The sequence below is a fragment of the Erythrolamprus reginae genome, chromosome 3 (assembly GCF_031021105.1).
Source record: "Erythrolamprus reginae isolate rEryReg1 chromosome 3, rEryReg1.hap1, whole genome shotgun sequence".
In the NCBI taxonomy this organism is placed as follows: Eukaryota; Metazoa; Chordata; class Lepidosauria; order Squamata; family Dipsadidae; genus Erythrolamprus; species Erythrolamprus reginae.
Window position 1 is genome coordinate 204,599,293 of NC_091952.1, and position 20,513 is coordinate 204,619,805.

At 41.9% G+C, this 20,513-nt stretch overlaps 1 protein-coding gene across 1 annotated transcript in view; it reads right to left on the reverse strand.

Moving 5' to 3' along the window:
- The window catches only part of CDH2 (cadherin 2), a 160,410-nt gene that overhangs the window by 16,047 nt on the left and 123,850 nt on the right, over window positions 1-20,513 (reverse strand). Inside the window, exons 9-13 of the mRNA XM_070747687.1 lie at window positions 17,479-17,664; window positions 6,496-6,752; window positions 3,874-4,016; window positions 1,936-2,169; window positions 776-1,009 (exon numbers count right to left, since the gene is read on the reverse strand). Of these exons, the coding sequence (XP_070603788.1) occupies window positions 776-1,009; window positions 1,936-2,169; window positions 3,874-4,016; window positions 6,496-6,752; window positions 17,479-17,664 (1,054 nt within the window). The remainder of the gene's footprint in view (window positions 1-775; window positions 1,010-1,935; window positions 2,170-3,873; window positions 4,017-6,495; window positions 6,753-17,478; window positions 17,665-20,513) is intronic.

A 20,513-nucleotide genomic window follows, 5' to 3' on the forward strand; every position in this document is an offset into this window, starting at 1 on the left:
CGATGGTGAACCTATGGCACGGGTACCACAGGTGGCACATGGAGCCATATCTGCTGGGACGCGAGCCGTTGCCCTAGCTCAGCTCCAACCTGCATGTGTGTGCTAGCCAGCTGATTTTTTGCTCACATAGAGGCTCTGGAAAGGCATTTTTGGCTTCCAGAGAGCCTCCAGGGGGATGGGGGCAGGCGTTTTTACCCTTCCCCAGCTCTAGGGAAGCTTTTGGAGCCTGGGAAGGGTGAAACAAGTGCCTACTGGGCCCACCAGAAATTGAGAAACTGGACATTTCTGGCCTCCAGAGGTCTTCCAGGGAGGTGGGGAAAGCTGTTTTTTGCCCTCCCCAGGCATGAATTATGGGTCTGGGCACTTGTGCATGTGCAATACACTCTTTCGGCACTCGAGGAAAAAAAGGTTCGCCATCACTGCTTTAGAAGAACTCTCAAACTACCAGGCCATTAGTAGGGGACCTGAGATTATCACCCACAGAAGTGGGAAAAATAACATTTATACACGCACACATTTTCTGTCCCCCCATTCCCTTCACAAAAACATTCAGATGCCATCTAGAATACTTGCTCTAAAATTTGAAGATCTTTATAATATATGCCCATAAGAAGCCACAACTTTTAGCAAGAACACTGACTATTATATATTCTCAAATAAACTGTCAATATCTCATCTATGTATAAAGGATCTACACCATGGCAAACCAATGTTTAGCATTTTTAGCCCATGTAATAACATACACGATCACCGTTAAAATGGTTAAAAGATTTACCAAGTAGTATGATGATGCAGAGAAGAATTGCAATGATGGCACCCGTGCCTAGTCCTGCACCAACAATCCTGTCAGCATCTGTACAGTCTCCATTTAAATCACATTGACAAACTTTCACCTTCAGAATAGAAGTGCTAGACTTGGGAGGATTTCCAGAATCTGTTATTATTATTGGAACGTCATATATTCCAGCCTCCAAGAACCTGATCTTTAAAGCCAATTGGGCACGGTCACCTGAAAAAAGAAAAGAAACCTAGATAGAAACATAGAAACATAGAAGTCTGACGGCAGAAAAAGACCTCATAATCCATCTAGTCTGCCCTTATACTATTTCCTGAATTTTTATCTTAGGATGGATATATGATTATCCCAGCCATGTTTAAGTTCAGTTACTGTGGATTTACCAACCAAGTCTGCTGGAAGTTTGTTCCAAGGATCCACTACTCTTTCAGTAAAATAATATTTTCTCACGTTGCTTTTGATCTTTCCCCCAACTAACTTCAGATTGTGTCCCCTTGTTCTTGTGTTCACTTTCCTGTTAAAAACACTTCCCTCCTGAACTTTATTTATCCCTTTAACATATTTAAATGTTTCGATCATGTCCCCCCCCCCCACTTTTCCTTCTGTCCTCCAGACTATACAGATTGAGTTCATTAAGTCTTTCCTGGTACGTTTTATGCTTAAGACCTTCCACCATTCTTGTAGCCTGTCTTTGGACCCATTCAATTTTGTCAATATCTTTTTGTAGGTGAGGTCTCCAGAACTGAAAACAGTATTCCAAACGATAAATATGGTTTGTTGCATTAATTGAAATAACCAGAAAACACCTGCTTAAGAATTTCTTTCTGAAATAGCTAAGTTTATTATTTATTGGTGAGCTTCGATCAAGCGTGAAAAGTTTGTTTGAATTTTCTTCTAAACCTTATAAAGGCCTACGAAGAGCTGATTTCAGCTCTTAGAATCAGATCATCTAATTCCACAAACATATTTCTGCAATAGAAAAATGTCAAGACTAGGAAAGCTGAGTCCCCAATATTGCACTTATTCAATTGAATATTATATAGTTATAATTACTTTAAAATATTAGAAATAAAAATTAATAGGGATTACTATTACAAAACAAACACAACATTTGTTTTAAAAATAGAAATATATATTACCACTAATGCGAATAATAGTCCAATTTCTTTTAACATTGGAAGGAGAATTTGGCAACTCAAATGCAAATGGTCCAGCATTTGGATCAATATCATCATCTATTGCTGTGATATTTGTTGCGTTGGGCTGTAGTGTTTCACATGTTGTAGCTTCTTGAGGATCCACTCGGGGAGCATTATCATTTATATCAAGCAGATAGATCTGAAGGGTACCAGTCCCACTCATTAATGGGATTCCTTTAAGAATACAAATACAAAATAAAATAAGCAAATCTAATTAATAATAATAATAATAATAATAACAACAACAACAACAACAACAACAACAACAACAACTTTAACAGCAGAAATCATTTGCTCCTAGATAAATAATACAGGATGCATTCCAAAAGTAATGCAATTATTTTTTAAAAAGTAATTTGTTGAACAGATTTGCACAGACACTTAAATTTCTTCAAAGTACAGTTCTTGGGCCTGAAGAATTTTGTTTGTGCAAATCTGTTCAATAAATTATTTTTTAAAAAATAATTGCATTACTTTTGGAACGCATCCTGTATAAAGACAGGAAACAGACAATGCAAAGAACATAATAATAAAAATCAAAAGTTCCATAGGAAGACTTTACACATGAATATAGTGTTTTAGGAGTGGGTTAGGACTAAATTAGGTTGTTTAACCATTTGTAAACCAGTTACAATGAATTTTTAAAAATTAATTGCTTACTTTCAAGTGATCATGATCTAAGAACTGAACTAAAATCAAGACTGGAGCACAGCATTTTTCCTAGCAAACACATGGGAATGGGCAGATTCCCTCTAAGTCATATTTTTTTTTCTTTAATGGGAAAAATCTCAGGAGTCCTTGTTATCCAGGCCAATGGACAAGTGCCAGGATATCCTGGGCCTTAGTTCTCTACTTTCCAATTACTAATAGTATTGATGTCACAGAGTAGTAAATAACTCCTTTTCAAGTATTAATCTCTCTATGATGATACCTATACCCAGAAAATTTCTCTTATACAGTGGTACCTCATGATACGAACCCCTCGTCACACGAACTTTTCGAGATACGAACCCAGGGTTCGGAATTTTTTTGCCTCTTCTTACGAACTTTTTTCACCTTACGAACCTGCCGCTGGGATGCCCCGCCTCCAGACATTCATTGCAAGCCAAGCGCCAGTTTTTGCGATCCTGGGATCCCCTGAGGCTCCCCTCCATGGGAAACCCGACCTCCAGACTTCCGCAAAAACGCGATGCTGTAGGGAAATCCCAGGAGGGGAATCCCAGGATTGAAAAAACGGGCAGAGTAGGGGGGATAAAAACAGGAAGAAAAGACGCATGGAGCTCAAGGGAGGAGAAAGGTGAGGGGGAGATGAGGAGAGTGGGGTGGGGAAAAACGGGAAGAAAAGACTCATGGAGCTCAAGGGAGGAGAAAGGTGAGGGGGAGATGAGGAGAGTGGGGTGGGCAAAAACAGGAGGGACCCATGGAGATCAAGAGAGGAGAAAGGTGTGGGGAAAATGATCAGGACAGGGTGAGCAAAAATGGGACGGAAAGACCCATGGAGCTCAAGAGAGGCTCTTTTCACCTTGCTTGTTGGGACTGCCACCTCTTGCCACCTCTCACTGTTACTCCCCCACTCCTTCGCCTCAGCTTTGTCTGCCGGCAGCTTTTTTTTTTTTTTAAGCCTTAATGTTTTGGATTTTCCTAATGGGCTTGCACGGATTATTGGCTTTTCCATTGATTCCTATGGGAAACATTGTTTCATCTTACGAACTTTTCACCTTACGAACCTCCTCCCGCAACCAATTTAGTTCGTAAAATGAGGTATTACGGTACTTTATTGTGATTATAACACAGCTTTTAAATCAGTATTTCATATCCTTATTTTGATGATGATATTCATGGCACTCAAAAATACAGGCCTTTGAAATAATCACATACCACTGTCGGTGGCAAGGAAAGTAGCATTATACATATTATTTTTCACATGTGGTGATTCTCTGTCCAGAATACTAGTTGTTGTTATTTGACCATTAATTGGATCAATCTTCAACCAATTGGCTGGATCTGAAAGTTTTGAATATCTGCAAAAATTTAACACAAAGCACTATATTAACCTTAGATGCATTTGGTCAAAAAAATCATCAAAAAGACACACAAAAACAAATTCTATTCGACAAACTCTGTTTTTTGCAAAGTTGCTATCTGGAGAAAATATGTATACAATAAGCAAAATAATTTGTATCATTGAATATTTTTTATATTTATGTACGTATTTGCTATATATTACCCAAAACTACATAATACTTTTTGATATCCCTAGAAATACACAATTAATTAGAATTGTATAGTATTTAAAAACATTGTCATGTAAACATTATATAACCGTTCAAAATTACATCATTGTTCAAAATTACATCACTGATGAAAAGTAAGCCTCAATGATTAAAATGTGCATTACATGCTGTAGTCTCATTAAATTACTTGAAAAGTGGAACATCTTCATCATTCATTCAATTCCAAGCAAGAATCATTTAAAAAGAGATAAAATTTTTACTTGCGTTGGAGATTCTACTTAGCAAGTAATATTTGGAAAGTCCTTAAAATTTAAACCAGATCGATTCAATGAAAAACACTTTAATCACATACTTGGTATAGAACAGGAAGCTAAAATCTAGGCTACAAGGCAGCATAGTAAGACAGAAAAAGAGACAGACAGGCTAAGGGATGACGGTCTGGTGACGAAAGGCAGGACAATTTTTTCAAAGGCTGCATTACACTAGGAAAACTGATCTAGTCAAGTATTGGACAATGACAATTTCTCAATTCAAATGGAAGGCTATAATTATTGGTAGAAGGAAAGGAAATGAGTCTCCCTATGAAAAGTGAAGAAAGAAAGCTATTTTTATACTGCACTCCAGATCAACTGGCAAGAGAGCTCAGCAAATGTGGGTCTAAATGACTAAGGGCAAGATGGTGAATTTAAGGTAACACACCATAGCAGACTGATATGAAGCCACCCTGAAGGAATGCTATGGGGGAAAGAAGAGTTTTGAGAATAAGAGAAACTCATTCAGTTAGTACAAGATAGGCTTGTGGAATTTGGGAAGAATTGTAGATTATTTTTTTAATAAACCAGAAGATTGATCAGTTTGAGGATAAAAATACTAATTCTATTTCAATCAAAAACAAATTGAAAGTATATGGGCCAATGGGAGGACTGTGGATGTTGGCACAACCAGAGTGGTCCATGTGCTGAACTTGTGGATGTGGGGACAGGGGATGAACTTTAAACTGGGTGCAGAACTCTAGGGGAAGTTATATTCGGGTTCCTACAGTTTGTGCCAACATGACTCTGTTAATAAATTGGAACTTGAAAGAAGGCCAAGCGTTTGACTCTGATTTATTTCTTGGATATTAATTGGAACACTGAAAAACTGTGTATCAGACATTAATACAATTGGGAGAGTCCAGACATATTTCACGAGAAGTGTCCTCCATTCCTCGACCTGCAATAAAATACAGTGGAACCTCGACATACGAGCAGCTCTACTTACGAGCTACTCGAGATAAGAGCTGGGAGGGGAACGACATTTTTGTTCGCCTCCCGAGCTCACATTCGGGATACGAGCGCCAAGGAGCTGTCTCCTGAAGCCGAACGCTAACTTCCGCGTTCGGCTTCAGGAGACAGCTCCTTGGCGCTCGTATCCCGCGCGCCGCTTCGCAGCTGTCTCCTGAAGCCGAACGCAGAAGTTAGCGTTCGGCTTCAGGAGACAGCTGCGAAGCGGCGCGCGTGTTTTAAAAGGTTGCAGCCGGCCTGGGGGGCTCGGGGGGGGTGCTGGCAAGCCCCCCAGGCCGGCTGCAACCTTTTAAAACACGCGCGCCGCTTCGCAGCTGTCTCCTGAAGCCGAACGCTAACTTCCGCGTTCGGCGGCAGCGGTTTTTTTTGTTGTTGCACGGATTAATTGACTTTACATTGTTTCCTATGGGAAACAATGTTTCGTCATACGAGCGTTCCGACTTACGAGCCTCCTTCCGGAACCAATTAGTCTCGTAAGTCGGGGTTCTATTGTACCTTATTGAAATTCTGGACTTAGACAACTTAGAACTACACCACCTTCAGTCTGACCTAAGCATAGTACATAAAATTATCTGCTATGATGTCCTACCTATCAATGACCACTTCAGCTTCAACCACAACAATACACAAGCAAATTATAGATACAAACTTAAGGTAAACTGCTCCAAACTTGATTGACTTCAACAACAGAGTGGTCAATGCCTGGAATTTACTAATTGACTCCGTGGTTTCTCCCCCAAAGTCACAAAACTTTAACCTTAGACTGTTTACTGTTTACCACACCCCAAGCTATGTTAATGTGGTAGACATGAAGTTATTGCTTGCACCAGACAATTTTAACTTCTAGAACACTGTATGTGTAGATGCATAAAATATATTTGTAAATCATACAGATTAAGATGAAGAACACTTTTTAAAACAACCTTCCAATTATTCTTGCAGACAAAGGAAGGAGTCAAAGGGTTAAGACAATTATATGTTACCTTAAAGTAGTCTGTTGCATATAACGATCTGGATCCTGAGCTGTGAATGATGTTAAAACAGCCCCAGGAAGAACCCCTTCTTCTTGACGTATAGTCTTCGTGACTGGGACAAAAGTTGGGCTTTCATTCACATCAATAACTGTAATGGATACAGTGGCTGTTGACTGAGGAGGATGCTGTATTCCTTTTGCCAGAGACACTTGGTTTTCTGCAGCTACAGTCAGTATAAACTTCCTATTGCTCTCAAAATCAATAGGCTGGCAAAACAAAATACAATATAAGTTATTTTAGTCATAGGATACAGAAAAAATTAAATACATACCAATATATAAGAGAAGTTGAAACATTACAGAAATACTTATTTACAAATATTCTTGAAAATATTAGAGATGTACAACTGGAAGTAATAAACTATATGTAAAAGTCCATTTTAATCTTTATCAAAACTAAAATGTTGAAGTATGTATCATTTATTTATTTATTTATTTATTAGTTGGACTTGTATGCCGCCCCTCTCCGAAGACTCGGGGCGGCTCACAACAAGTAAATCATAACGTTACAATGTAAGTTCTGCCGTTAAGCAACTAAATAAGAGGCAATGCATATTCTGTTACTTGCCCCCTACCTCAACTATCTCCTACGGAAGTCATTGTCACATATTCTCTGTTAACTGAAATTGCATAAATGGCCCTGAAGATCTGTAATCACTGCTAATCAGCAACAGAAGTTGAGAATCGGAGTTAGACAGACAGAATATTTTTATGAGTAAATATATATATATATACATACATACTATCCAAGTTATATTCATGTCCTAAGGCCGTGATGGCGAAAGACCGTTGAACTTACCTGAACGGTCTTCTCGATGCACTGCAAGGAGAGTCCAAGATGGGTTATACTTCAGTCTGATTGGTAGGGACTGAGTTTTAATTTAAATAATTACTAGGCAGGCACCGCCTCCCCCCTTAGCCCTCCAGTCTAAAGTAAGGCGAAGGAGCAGTAAAGCAAAAAACATTTATTAAACAATTGAACTGTCAACATGAAACTGTAACCATATAGCTCAAACCCCACAGAAACCCTGGTCTCAGAGTCGGGAGGGTTTGGACTCTCCTTGCAGTGCATCGAGAAGACCGTTCAGGTAAGTTCAACGGTCTTTCTCCAATGCACTTGCAAGGAGAGTCCAAGATGGGATATACCCAAGTTACGATCACAGGGAGGGGCAAGACTAGACCAGGGGTTCCACATAAGAACATACCCCTTGCAATACCCTCCTCCCAAATGCTGCTTCCTCCGAAGCAAAGGAGTCAATTCTATAATGTTTGATAAACGTTGATGGAGCTGCCCACGTGGCTGCTCTACATATGTCCTCCAACGAGGCCTGGGTCCTCCAGGCCGATGAAGCTGCCGCACTTCGAGTAGAATGTCCCGTTATCCCCGAAGGAATTGGGGATCCCTTAGTCCTGTATGCCTCAGCAATACATTCCCTCAACCATCGGCTGATAGTCTGAGAAGACACCTTAGTGCCCATAGTTCTGGTGGCAAAGGACACGAACAGGGCTTCTGTCGTTCTAACATCCTTAGTCCTTCGAACGTAAATCTTTAAGGCTCGTCTTACGTCCAGCTTATGCCATCGTAATATAGACGGATGAGTCCCACGAGCACAGAAGTCCGGAAGGATGATATCCTGAGTCCTGTGAAAGGACGTGTTTATCTTGGGTATAAATGCCGGATCTAATCTAAGGACTACCCTGTTGGGATCAAAGCGGCAAAGGTCTGGTCTTGTTGACAAGGCAGCAATCTCCGAAACCCTCCTGGCTGAAGTGATTGCAACCAGGAACGCGGTCTTTAGGGTCAACAACCTTAACGATATCTGACGGATAGGTTCAAAGGGGGGACCTGTCAGTGCGTGCAACACCAAGGGGAGGTCCCAGGAAGGAAAACGATGAATCACTGGTGGTTTGAGATTGGTCGCTCCCTTCAGAAAATCCCTGATCCATGGATGTCTGGTAAGGGAACGGTAACTGTCTGTGGAAAGGATGGTGGCCAGAGCGGCAACATGGCGGCGTAAGGTGTTAGGGGCAAGGCCCTTTTCCAGGCCAGCTTGCAGGAATGATAAGATTACCTGCGGCGACGCCGTCTGAGGATCTACCTCCTTTTGCTCACAGAACTTATGGAAGGTAGCCCAAGTTGCCTGGTAGATTCTCCTTGTAGATGGTCTACGGGCGGCTTGTATGGTGTCAATGACTGTGTCCGGTAGGGCCTGGCGTTTTAGATATTCCCGCTCAAGCGCCACACGGTTAGATGCCACCACTGTGGCTCCGGATGAGAGAAGGACCCCTGTGTCAGGGAGATCCGTTGGTCCGGTATCCTCCAATTGGGTGACCTCGACAGTTGCACTAGGTCTGCGAACCAGATGCGCCGGGGCCAAAACGGGGCTATCAGTATCACTTCTGCTCTCTCCTCCAGAATTTTCCGAATCACTTTGGGGAGGATGGACAGAGGAGGGAACGCATAAAGAAGACCTTGAGGCCATCGAAGTGTCAGGGCATCCACCCCTTCCGCGCCCGGGTTGGGAAATCGAGCGAAGAAGCGAGGAAGTTGGGTGTTTAGGTTTGTTGCAAACAAGTCTATCACTGGTTCCCCAAATCTCCTTACCACCTCCTGGAAAATCCTGGGATCCAGTCGCCACTCGCCCGGGTCGAGCGTCTGGCGGCTGAGCCAGTCCGCCCACACATTCTCTACTCCGGAAATGTGTTCCGCTGAAAGCGAGGCTAGATTCCCTTCTGCCCATCTGAGGAGTGATGTTGATTCCTTCATTAATCTCCGTGACCGTGTTCCCCCTTGTCGGTTGATGTGGGACCGTGTGGAAACGTTGTCGGTCAGGATGCGTACATGTTGACCCCGTACTAGATGGGCAAGGCTGTGGAGGGCCAATGAAACAGCCTTCAACTCTAGGAAATTTATATTGATCTCTTGTAGGTCTTGAGGCTCCCAGAGTCCCTGAACCATGTGTGAAGAGAGATGTGCTCCCCACCCTGTCAAGCTGGCATCGGTTGTTATTGTAATAAGCTCCTTGTCCAGAAATAAGGATCCTTTGGTCAGAGAAGGGGACCTCCACCATTGCAGGGAGGTGCGTACTCTGGTACTGAGGGGGACTCTCCTGAGAGAGTGACTGGTCTTTTGCCTTTGATAGGGGAGCAGGAACCATTGGAGTGGGCGTAAATGGTGTCTCGCCCATGGCACTATATCTATGCAGGAAACTAAGGTTCCTAGGATTTTCGATAAAAGGGCAAGAGTGGGATATTGCTGAGGTCCCAGCTCTCTTATCAGAGTCCTGATTGTTCTTTGTCTTTCCTGGGACAGGAAAACCGCACCCAGGTTGGAGTCTATAGTGGTGCCCAGGTGGGCAAGCCGATGTGTGGGTGTTAGTTGGCTCTTTGACCAGTTGACTGTAAAGCCATGGTCTTGCAGTGTCTGTATTGTCAGTTGAGCGTCTCTGCATGCCTGTTCTCTGGTTCTCGACAGAATGACAATATCGTCTAGATACGCCATCACGCGTACCGACTGTCGTCTGAGACTGGCCGTGAGGACGTCCAGTAATTTCGTAAATGTCCTGGGGGCGGAGGATAGTCCAAAAGGCATCGCCCTGTATTGGAAGTGTCTGTCGTCTAGGTAAAATCGCAGGAATTGCCTGTGATGTGGGAAGATGGGAACGTGCAGGTAGGCTTCTTTCAAGTCTATTGACGTCATAAAATCCCTGTGTCTTATGGAGGCCAGAATAGTTTTTAGTGAGTGCATTCTGAATCTCCGGTATTTCACGTAGAGGTTCAACTGTCGGAGATTGAGGATCATTCGCACTCCTCCTGAGGATTTTGGTACAAGAAATATTGCCGAATAGAATCCCCTGCCTTGCTGGGCCAAGGGTACCTCCTCTATGGCCCCTATCTCTAGGAGGTGAGATACTTCTTGGCATAGGAGTTTTCTCTTCTGAAAGTCTGACGGGGTACGGCAAGGTAGGAAGCGATGGGGGGGAGGCCGGATGAATTCGATCCTCAGGCCCTGGGAAACCGTGGATACCGCCCATGCGTCTGCGGCTGTGGTTCTCCAGATGTCGGGGAAGAACCGCAGTCTGCCGCCTAGTGGGGTGTCTCTCTGAAAGTCACTTGTTCTTCCTAAAGCCCCTGTTACCTCCTCTGAAGGGGCGGCGACCTTGGTACGATCTGCCTCGGTCCGTCTGATAGGACCTGTCTGACCTAAAGGCTCCCTGGTTGAAGGAGCCCTGGAAGTACGGCCTCGTTGTCTGGGAGTTGGACGAGGAGGGCTCTGCTCGAAAGGGCTGACGTCGTTGATAGGGGGTGGACCGCCTATCCTGCCGTCTGTTGGCCCTGGGCATCACCTTCTTTTTATCCTTGTCCTCGATCAGGACATCGTCAAGGACCTCCCCGAACAACTTCTTCCCCTTGAACGAGGCGGAGGCAAGACTCCACTTGGACTTGACATCCGCCTGCCAGCTGCGGAGCCAAATGAGTCTGCGCGAGGCCACAGAAGAGGCCATTGCTCGTGAAGCGAACTTGGCGGCGTTGACCGTGGCATCCGCCGAAAATTCGGTGGCCGCCAGCAGTTTGTTGAGGTCCTGACGGAGTCTTCCGTCCTCTGGGTCGGCCCTAGCCTGGATCTCCTTAATCCAGAGGAGCATGGCCCTATTAAAAAACGAGGCTGCCGAAGCGGCTCGTACGGCCCAGGCTGCCATCTGGTGGGTTCTGCGAGCCACGTTCTCTGCCCGCTTGTCCTCAGCCTTCAGGCCTTCTTGCGACTCAGAAGGTACTAGGGCGTTAGACACAAGGCCCGTTACGGGCTTGTCCACGGCTGGGAATTCCAACAGCTCCTCCATCTGTTGGTCAAAGGTGTAGAATTTACGGTCAAGGTTGGAGGGGCCCTGAGCCGCTGCTGGATTTTCCCACGGTCGCTGAATGGTCTCCAGGAACAGGTGGGAAGACGGGATGTTTACGGTCTCCTGTTTAGGGAAGATAAACAGGCCTCCTGTTGGCTGGGATGCCTCCGGAGGCACCGCTTGGCCGCTCTCACCAGCCTGATCAATAGTCAGCTTTGCCTTATTCAGGAGCACCTTGAAGAGGGAAGACTTGAACAGGCCCGTATAGGTGGGTTGTTCCGGCGGCTGGTCATCCCCGGACAGGTCATCCTCAGCTGCGCTGAAGTCATCACGGTAGGCATCCTCCTCCTCCATGGATTCCATTAAGGATTGCGTGGCAGGGGCCGTCCAGGGGTCTCTAGACCTCATTGGAGGGAGTCCCACTGGGGCCTGCTGGTGTTGTTGTGCCCCGGTGATAAGACCCTGGTTATACGTGGTAGCGATCATCTCCTGCAGGGCCTGGGGCATGCTCTGCCAGGCATCATGGGTATTGCGAAGGCCTGCCGCCGTAGGGGTAAAGGTGGCTGTCTGAGCGTGTTGCGAGGTCTGAGAGGGGGGGTAATTAGAAGGCCACCCCGCAGCTTGTCTCCCCAGGCCAAATGGCTCGGGCCTGGGTGGTATCCAGGCCTGGCTCCCTCTTTCTGGGGACCAATCCCCCTCTGAGACTGAGGTTGCTGCCCCTTGGTGAAACATAGGGGGTGAAATGGAGGTATTGGCAGGTGCCTGCTGATTTGTATGCACAGCCGGCCCTGCTGCTCTCTGTGAGGCCTCTAGTTGTTTTTCAAGAGCTCTGATGCGCTTCTCTGCATCCCTTAGTGAAGAGCTCTGTGCAGATTTGGATTTTGACTTTGAGGCTTTCTCCTTGGAGGTACTGGGCCTAGTAGGGGTGGTCTCCTCCCCAACCTGTGCTGCTTGGTCAGCCATGCCCCCAGGTAACACTCACGATTTTATAATATTAGTTTGAAACTCTTGCGTTGTCCACGGGGCCCCGTGTAAGCAAGGACAGTCTCTCAGAAATGAAAGCGAAAGGCCAGGAGTGCTCCTCTCTGCGCCTGCGTGCTCTCCCTGCCAGCCTCGGTAAGGGGTGTGGCTGAGTTCAGTTCCGAGCCGGCGACCTCATCAACATGGCCGCCGGCCGGTTTCTATGGCAACGCAGCAGCCTGTGGGCGGGAAACTGCAGCCGGGAGGTTTCAGACCTTCCCAAGATGGCTGCCGCCCTTTGCTGCGTCAGTGCAGCCAAGATGGCCGCGGGCCGTTGCCCTGGCAACTGATCGCAGCCTCACCGGCGGGCGGGAAGCCGGCCCTTCCCGCCTCTTGCGATCGCCTTGGAATCCTCCTTTCGAGCCGATCCGCCGCTTCCCTGAATAGATGGCTGGATCGGCTCTCGCCTGCCGTCGTCGGGGGAAGGTAGCTTCCTCCCCCCCCCGCGGCCGCTGGAGAGAAGCGCCAACGCTCGGCCGGTGGCTTATTCGCCAAGGGGGGGACGGACCCCCCGAGGCGTCAGCCACTTCCTCGTCCTCCGGGTGCCACCTCGGAGGTAGGTCACCCGGGCGCTCACTCCCGCACCCATAAAGGCAGCTCGTTGGAATCTCTCTGTGCTGGGTGGTTTGGGTAGGGAGGAGCTGCAGGCAACTGGGTGAAACCCACGGGAGGTTTGGAACCCAGGCCCGCCCGAGGCAATAATTCCCCGTCTGCACCTAAAGGAAAAGGAAATAAAATGCAAAGGTTAGTGCAATACAAAATAAACAGCAAAAATACAATAATTTTACTCGAGAGGTAACTCAGGCGTCCCTTTACTGCGACTGAGTTTTTTAGACTGGAGGGCTAAGGGGGGAGGCGGTGCCTGCCTAGTAATTATTTAAATTAAAACTCAGTCCCTACCAATCAGACTGAAGTATAACCCATCTTGGACTCTCCTTGCAAGTGCATTGGAGAACGCCTGGCAGACATGAGCATCTCTGTAGCAGGTCTATGGCATGCATGCTGTTGCCCCAGGTCAGATCTCTGTGGCATTTCTTTCGTGAGCTTCTGTTTTCCAGAAAATGACGAAACAGAAGCTCAGGAAAGAAGAAGATCTTCCTCTTGCTGCACTGCCAGTGTTGGGATGCTCCGCCTCCCAGTGGCCAGCTGGTCTCTGCTGTGCATGCTTACATGTCCATGCATGTGTTCAGGTATTATTTATTTATTTATATTTCTCAAGTATTATTTGTAACATATATAGATATAACACTGTGTATATATATATATTTAACCTCCTCAGAGAGGGTCCGCAACTTGGGCCTCCCCCTCGACCCACAGTTGACACTGAACCATCATTTTTCGGCTGTGGCAAGGAGGGCGTTTGCCCAGGTTCATCTGGTGCACCAGTTGTGGCCCTATCTGGACAGGGAGTCTCTACTCACTGCACTTATGCTCTTATCACATCGAGGTTCAACTACTGCAATGCTCTCTGCATGGCGCTACCTCTGAAGAGCGTCTGAAAACTACAAATTGTGCAGAATGCAGCTGCGCGAACAGTCATGGGCTTCCCAAGGTATGCCCATGTTTCTTTAGCACTCTGCAGACTGTATTGACTGCCAATTGATTTCCGGACGTGATATGTGATGTGGGTTCCAGACAGATGAGCCGTATTCAAGGATTGGTCTGGCAAATGTTTTGTAGGCTCTGGTTAGTAGTGTGATATTACCGGAGAAGAAGCTAGGTAAGATTATGTTAACAACTCTTAAAGCCTCTTTGGCGATTTGTTGCAGTGGACTTTGGCACTTAGGTCATTTGATATGTCCATGCATGCGTTCATGCATGTCTACGAATGTGCACATTCCGTCGCGCACACACATTTCAGTTTGGACATGTGCATGTATGAGTTTGAGCACTTGATGTATAAAAGATTCGCCATCACTGTCATAAGGTATATTCCTTTGACAACCAGAAATGTGAAAAGATTACATATCTCTTTTGTTACCCATGGAAATTTTGCCAATAGGTCTGACATTGTATTGTAGGATTAATAAAAAGGGGGAGAAATCAAAAACTTTAAAATATATTACCTTTTTAGTATTTTTTTCCATATTATTTCGAATATCTCAGAGTAGTTAGATCAACTTCTACTAGTAATATCAATTTTTAAAAGATTATTAGTAGTATCCTGAGCTGAAGATCCGCAAACATATTTCACATTTAGCTGTTTATGCTGTCAAATTCAGATACCATTTTCATGGAGTGAGGGATTGCTTACCAAATAAAATATAACCCCTTCAGGAATCATTACACTGTATTAGAGTTAATAAGGGCTTAGTGCTTCTCTGGGGAATTCTTCCACATTTATTTATTGAGTTTTACCTTCATTTTTTCTTGCTTGTATTCTGAAAGGTCTAAAAGAATTTAATTTGAAGCAAACTGAGCTGCTTCAAATAGATTATACTTTCGAGCCTTTCATTTCATCCTCTTTACAGAGATTTAGTTCAATTTTAGCTTTTCTGTTTTGTTTTCCATTTCAGACCTTTTTAGTTTGAGAGGTTCATTTATACATGAATATAAAATACATCATCATGTTACACTTTTGGAAGTATACAACAGAATAATCTAGAAATATGAAGTGATTCTCTTACTCTTCAAACTAGTATGAGAAAACATTCTACAATACTGAAACTATAATTTAATTTCACTTTGAGTGCTTGGGAATATTTCATGCAAGGAAATGAAGTTGCTATATGTACTAAAAACCATTAAAATATCTATAAAATCTATCATTTTTAATTTACCAAACTAGAAACGTGGCCTGAGCAACAATTATATGTCATGAAGAATGACAACATAAATAATTGTTTCTCTCCCTATCATTATCGGATATGCATAAACTTTATAAATACAGTTGTGACATAGTGTATGAATGCTGCTTTTCTGCTTCAGGGCTGGATTTATTATTACAAACTAAAGTAATGAAACTTCCCACTAACGTACTGAATATTTGTAATGTGGCAATCTTCATAAATGTGGTATTTGTTTAAATCTAAGTCTGGTACTCATGATGAGAACGATTTTAAAAATATAATGGCACCATGAGACTACTTTGAAGCCCATGTCTTAAACTCTATTTTCACTTCAACGGCAAGCTTGGTAATAGCAGTGATACCAAATAGGGGGGGAAACGAAGAAAGAGATTGTGGTAAATTCATATTTCAAAGATAATTAATCCAATTCTCCATATGATGCCACTACCTTTCTCTTAAATTATGTTTATACCTACAGATTTATATTCATTGCGGAAATTTTAAAACAAATTGACCTGCTGTTTGCACATATATTTTGATCCTAAGTAACATAATTGGCTACACATAATGCAATTAATTTTAGCAGCTGCAAGTCAAGTCAGACTCATTTCAATCAGAATTCTGCCATTTATAAATTAAATATTGTGATCTAATTCAGGTTTTTCAAACTATGTTATGTGGAACCTTAGTGTACCATGACATCTATAGCTGTTGGATGAGATATAAGATATATCACATTATAATTCCAACTAACTGATGCAGTGGAAGTGTTTCTTGGTATGTGGAGACTGTGGGAGTTTGAATGGAGAAGAACAGGCTTCTATTCAACCCTAGCACAACTTTCTATCCTCTTGGCATTTTCCATGTTTTAATCCAGATTAGGATGGATTAGACCAAGCAGTGCATAAATTGAAGGCCCCCTTTTCAATAACAGGTGATAGCTGTGGATAGCTTTTGCAAAACTTCATATTATATGCTAATTGTATCTGTTCCTAATCCAGGACTCTGCACACAATCATGCCTTAATCAACTCTCAAGTGGATTACTGCAATGTGTGTTTACATTCTGTTGCTCATAAAAAGTCTCTGGGAATTGTAGCTAGTTCAAAAATGTGGTGCTATGAGCAGTTTTAAGCACTCTTCAAGGTAAGAGTGCTCTTATGGGAGCAGAGTTGGCTACTGGTATGTTTCAGGATTCAACTCAAGATGCTGGTGGTCACCAGAAAGCCCTTCACAACATTGAGTTGAGTAATTTTCCTGTTCCCAAACACTTCTACCTTTCCCAATAGGTTTGGCAGGAGAAGCATACTACTGGTCCTGTTGGTTAAGAAATTTCTTCATGTGAAAACCTAGAAAAAGACTATTTTCTTTGTGGTGCTTACACTTTGGAACATTATCCCCAAGATTGGTCTTGATTAGGCAAGACATTTGCAAAAATATGAAGACATGATAGTGTATCTAACTATAGGTGTTGGGTTGTCAGACGCTGTGAGATTGTTATGTAATTGCTGATTGGCAACAATTGGCTGCTACCTATGTGTTTTACCATGTGGTTATTTCTTAATAGCCACCTGATTTAAATTACATTTAAAAATTCACTTAAATACTACGTTATCCTTAGCCATTTTTCTAAAGTACAACAAAAATGGTGAATCAGTGAAGAGAACCATAGATTCAATTTTTTAGATTAGAATTTTTGTAATTTTTAATTAATAGATTTTGTGGTCTATTTTTTTTTTTTTGAAAACCCTTGATGTAGTCCATTTGTTGCAAATTTTAAAAATGTGCAACACAAAATATACCAGATTTCTTAACATGTAGATTTGAGATAATTCAATTTGGCCACTTTCTTTCATGTAGATACAATCCTAAACTACCTTTCTGAATTATACATACAAAGCAGACAAAGTTGCATTGTAACAATATTTAATTAAATATATTTCACAAAATGAAATATAGAAATGTTGAAGCTATATTTAGTTTGAAAAATATTATTTAGTCAATTTGGAAAATAACAAAGGAAGTCAAACATCAAACTTTTTAGTATTTCAATTTTTAAAATTTTAAAATAGGTTTAAAATAGTAATTTGGATATATACTTCGGAATAAGTTTCTTTGAACAAATTAGGTAGTTTTTTTTAAACACAACCACTGTAGACTAGGAGCACAAGAACATATACTAAAGTTCTGAAAAGGTAAAATTTGCTTTCGTCATTTAACAACAGGAGCTAGTTCAGTAGTATATGCCCCATATCTGTTCATGTTTAATTTGGCAAATACATACCTTCACAACAGTTACCAATCCGTCGTTGCTATTTGGATCAGTAACAATGGTAAACCGGCCTGTGGGATCGCCACTTGTTATTCTGTATACTGCATTCCAAGCAGATGTGTGTGGTTGATCTTTATCTGTCACAGTTAAATTAGCTACTATAACATCCACTCTGTTTTCCGGAACTTCGCCATAGAACTAAAAACATAAGCACACATACTTATGTAATATTATCACGTTGTTTCTATGTTAAAACACTGAATATTCTTCATATTCCTAAATTATTATCTTCATTCAGAAATACTGTGCTTGCAAACATTAGTTGATATTTTAAAAGAAATAATATCTCTCTGACTTTAATGAGCTAGACCAGCCTTTCTGAGCTTGGCCAAATAAGGAAGACTGCAATTCTAGAATTCCTAGGTATCATGTATTATAACTCAAGACACAGAATTAAAATATATAAACAAACATCTGCTTCTGTTCATCAGGCAAACAATATAATTTAGCTATCATTTCCTTCTTTGGTGACCTGGTGCAAATAATCCTGATTCATTGATCCATAGTCACTTTTCAGATTGAAGATCACACTTGATCACAAAATGTAGGTAGAGCCAGAAGAAAACAAAAATGCTTTTAATATGCAATGAATTATTTTAGTAAACAATATATACATTTAATTCTATGACACTTCGTGTCTGTAATGTTTCTGAGATTTATATTCACACATGCATACAAACATACAGTCTATATTTCATTTCATTTATTATATTTGTATGCTGCCCCTCCCATCATCCAATCCAACCCAACATCCAACTCTCCATATCCTAAACTAGGTACGCATGCCTCTTACTTCCTCAATATCAACCACTACTGATCTTAAATGCAAACGTAAGAAGCATTGTAAACAAAATACACAAACTCATTTTCTTACTAAAAACTGCTAAATTCTACATTATATTAGTCTGCAAAACAGACAAATATAATGTTGAATTTAGTTGAACACATCCCACCCTGACTCCATTATCAAAGTAAGAGACTATCATGTTTACCGGTTCAATCGCAAAACCTGCAGAGGAAGTGAACTAACAATCTTCTATAAAAAAATCACTAAACCTAAAAAATATTCAGGTTATACATGAATTTGCTCTACTAGAAACCATTGTCTGCAAGCTGTCCGTAAATATCACCTTTGCTTCCTACTATTTTATAGAGCCCCCAATTACAACATCACACATGAGAGCAAGTTAACCTCACAACTAACTTGGGCAGCTTCCTACAACCTCCTTCTTATTTTTCTTGATGATCTCAACCTACCTCATATTAACTGGATACTAAATGAATGTACAACTGAAGCAAATCATTCAATTCTATACACTGCTATTACCAATCTAGGGCTAGATCAACTAATAACAAACAACAATAGACTCAACAATTGCCTTGATCTTATCTTCTGCAACAGTTTACACTCAATTTATGGACTACAAATAATAGAACCATTTTCCAACAATGATCACAGCATGATTGACTTTTGTATCAATATATGTACTTATAAAAATCAACATAATAATGGGATAACCAATTATAACTTTAAAAAAGCCAACCATGATAACAGAGAGGCTGATCTCTCATACAGGGTGTGCTCCAAAAATAATGCAATCATTTTTTAAAAAGTAATTTATTGCACAGATTTTCATAAACATTTAAAATTCTTCAAAGTACTGTCCTTGGGCCTCTACACATTTTTTTCCAGCGACTCTGCCATGACCGGTACGCGCCCTGGAAGGTGTCTTCGGGGACCTTTTGCAAGGTCTTTGTGACGGTTGATTTGATCTCTTCTATGGACGAAAAACATGCCTTGCCACAATGTGCTACGAGTCCGTGAGTTCCTGGCCAAACCCAATAATGCCCCACCCCCCTATAGTCCTGACATCGCCCCAGCAGTCTTCTTTTTGTTCCCAGCCCTGAAAGGAACCAGTTTTTCGTCCATAGAAGAGATCCAATCAACCGTGATGAAGACCTTGATGAAGACCTTCACCTTCTTCCTTCGGCAGCAACTCTCCTCCTCCTCTTCTTCCCACCCAAATTCCAAGCTTTTATTTCTTTCCTAATGGGTTTGCACCCATTATTTGCTTTTACATTAATTCCTATGGGAAAAATTGCTTCTACTTACAAACTTTTGTACTTAAGAACCTGGTCACAGAACAAATTGAGTTCTTAAGTAGAGGTACCACTGTACTTTCTAAACAGATCAATAAGCTTGTATCATCGCTTAAATACATTAAAATAATAACCTAATTTACATTTGAATTATAATTTATAATATTCAATCTATCTCATACTTTCCTCTTCTCACTCCCTTCTATCTCAGGTGGCTACTCCACCTCTAATACCCTCTACTTTCTCCTCCTCCTCCTTCCTTCTCAACCTCTTTCTTCTCTACTTCCCCTTCTAATCTTTCTCCTTTCTCTCCTGCTGTCCTACGTCTTCCTATACCTTCTAAATCCTTTCCAGAGTTGATAATTCTAATTCAATTACATATCAGATTGAAAAGCTATTCTAATTTTAACTTTTTATAATCATAGTTTTAACGTCTTAATGCTATATTCATTCTGTTTATATTTTATCATTAAGTATATATTATTTATTTAATGCTTCCTCCTTTGTCTAATTTCGTCATCCAAGTTATACCAATTGTTTCTCAACTGAGTGTTTCATCCTATTCATTTTAAATTTAGTAATTGAGTCTTTATGTATATTCTTCTTCAAACCAATTATAAAATTTCACCCAAATGTTATAAATTCTGAATCCTCCTTATCTTTAATTTTCATTGTCAGTCTATTCATTTCCACAGTCCATTAACTTCTTAATCACTTCTCTCTTGGAAGTGACTATAATGCTATGGTTATAATACTATCAATATTACAATATCTTTTTCCTCGAAATCAAAAGAGTCATTAAACTATACGTACTTCTAATAACCAACAAAACCAAGAAAAATAAATCACCCATAAAAATAAGAAACCTCCAATCAAAAAAGATCTCT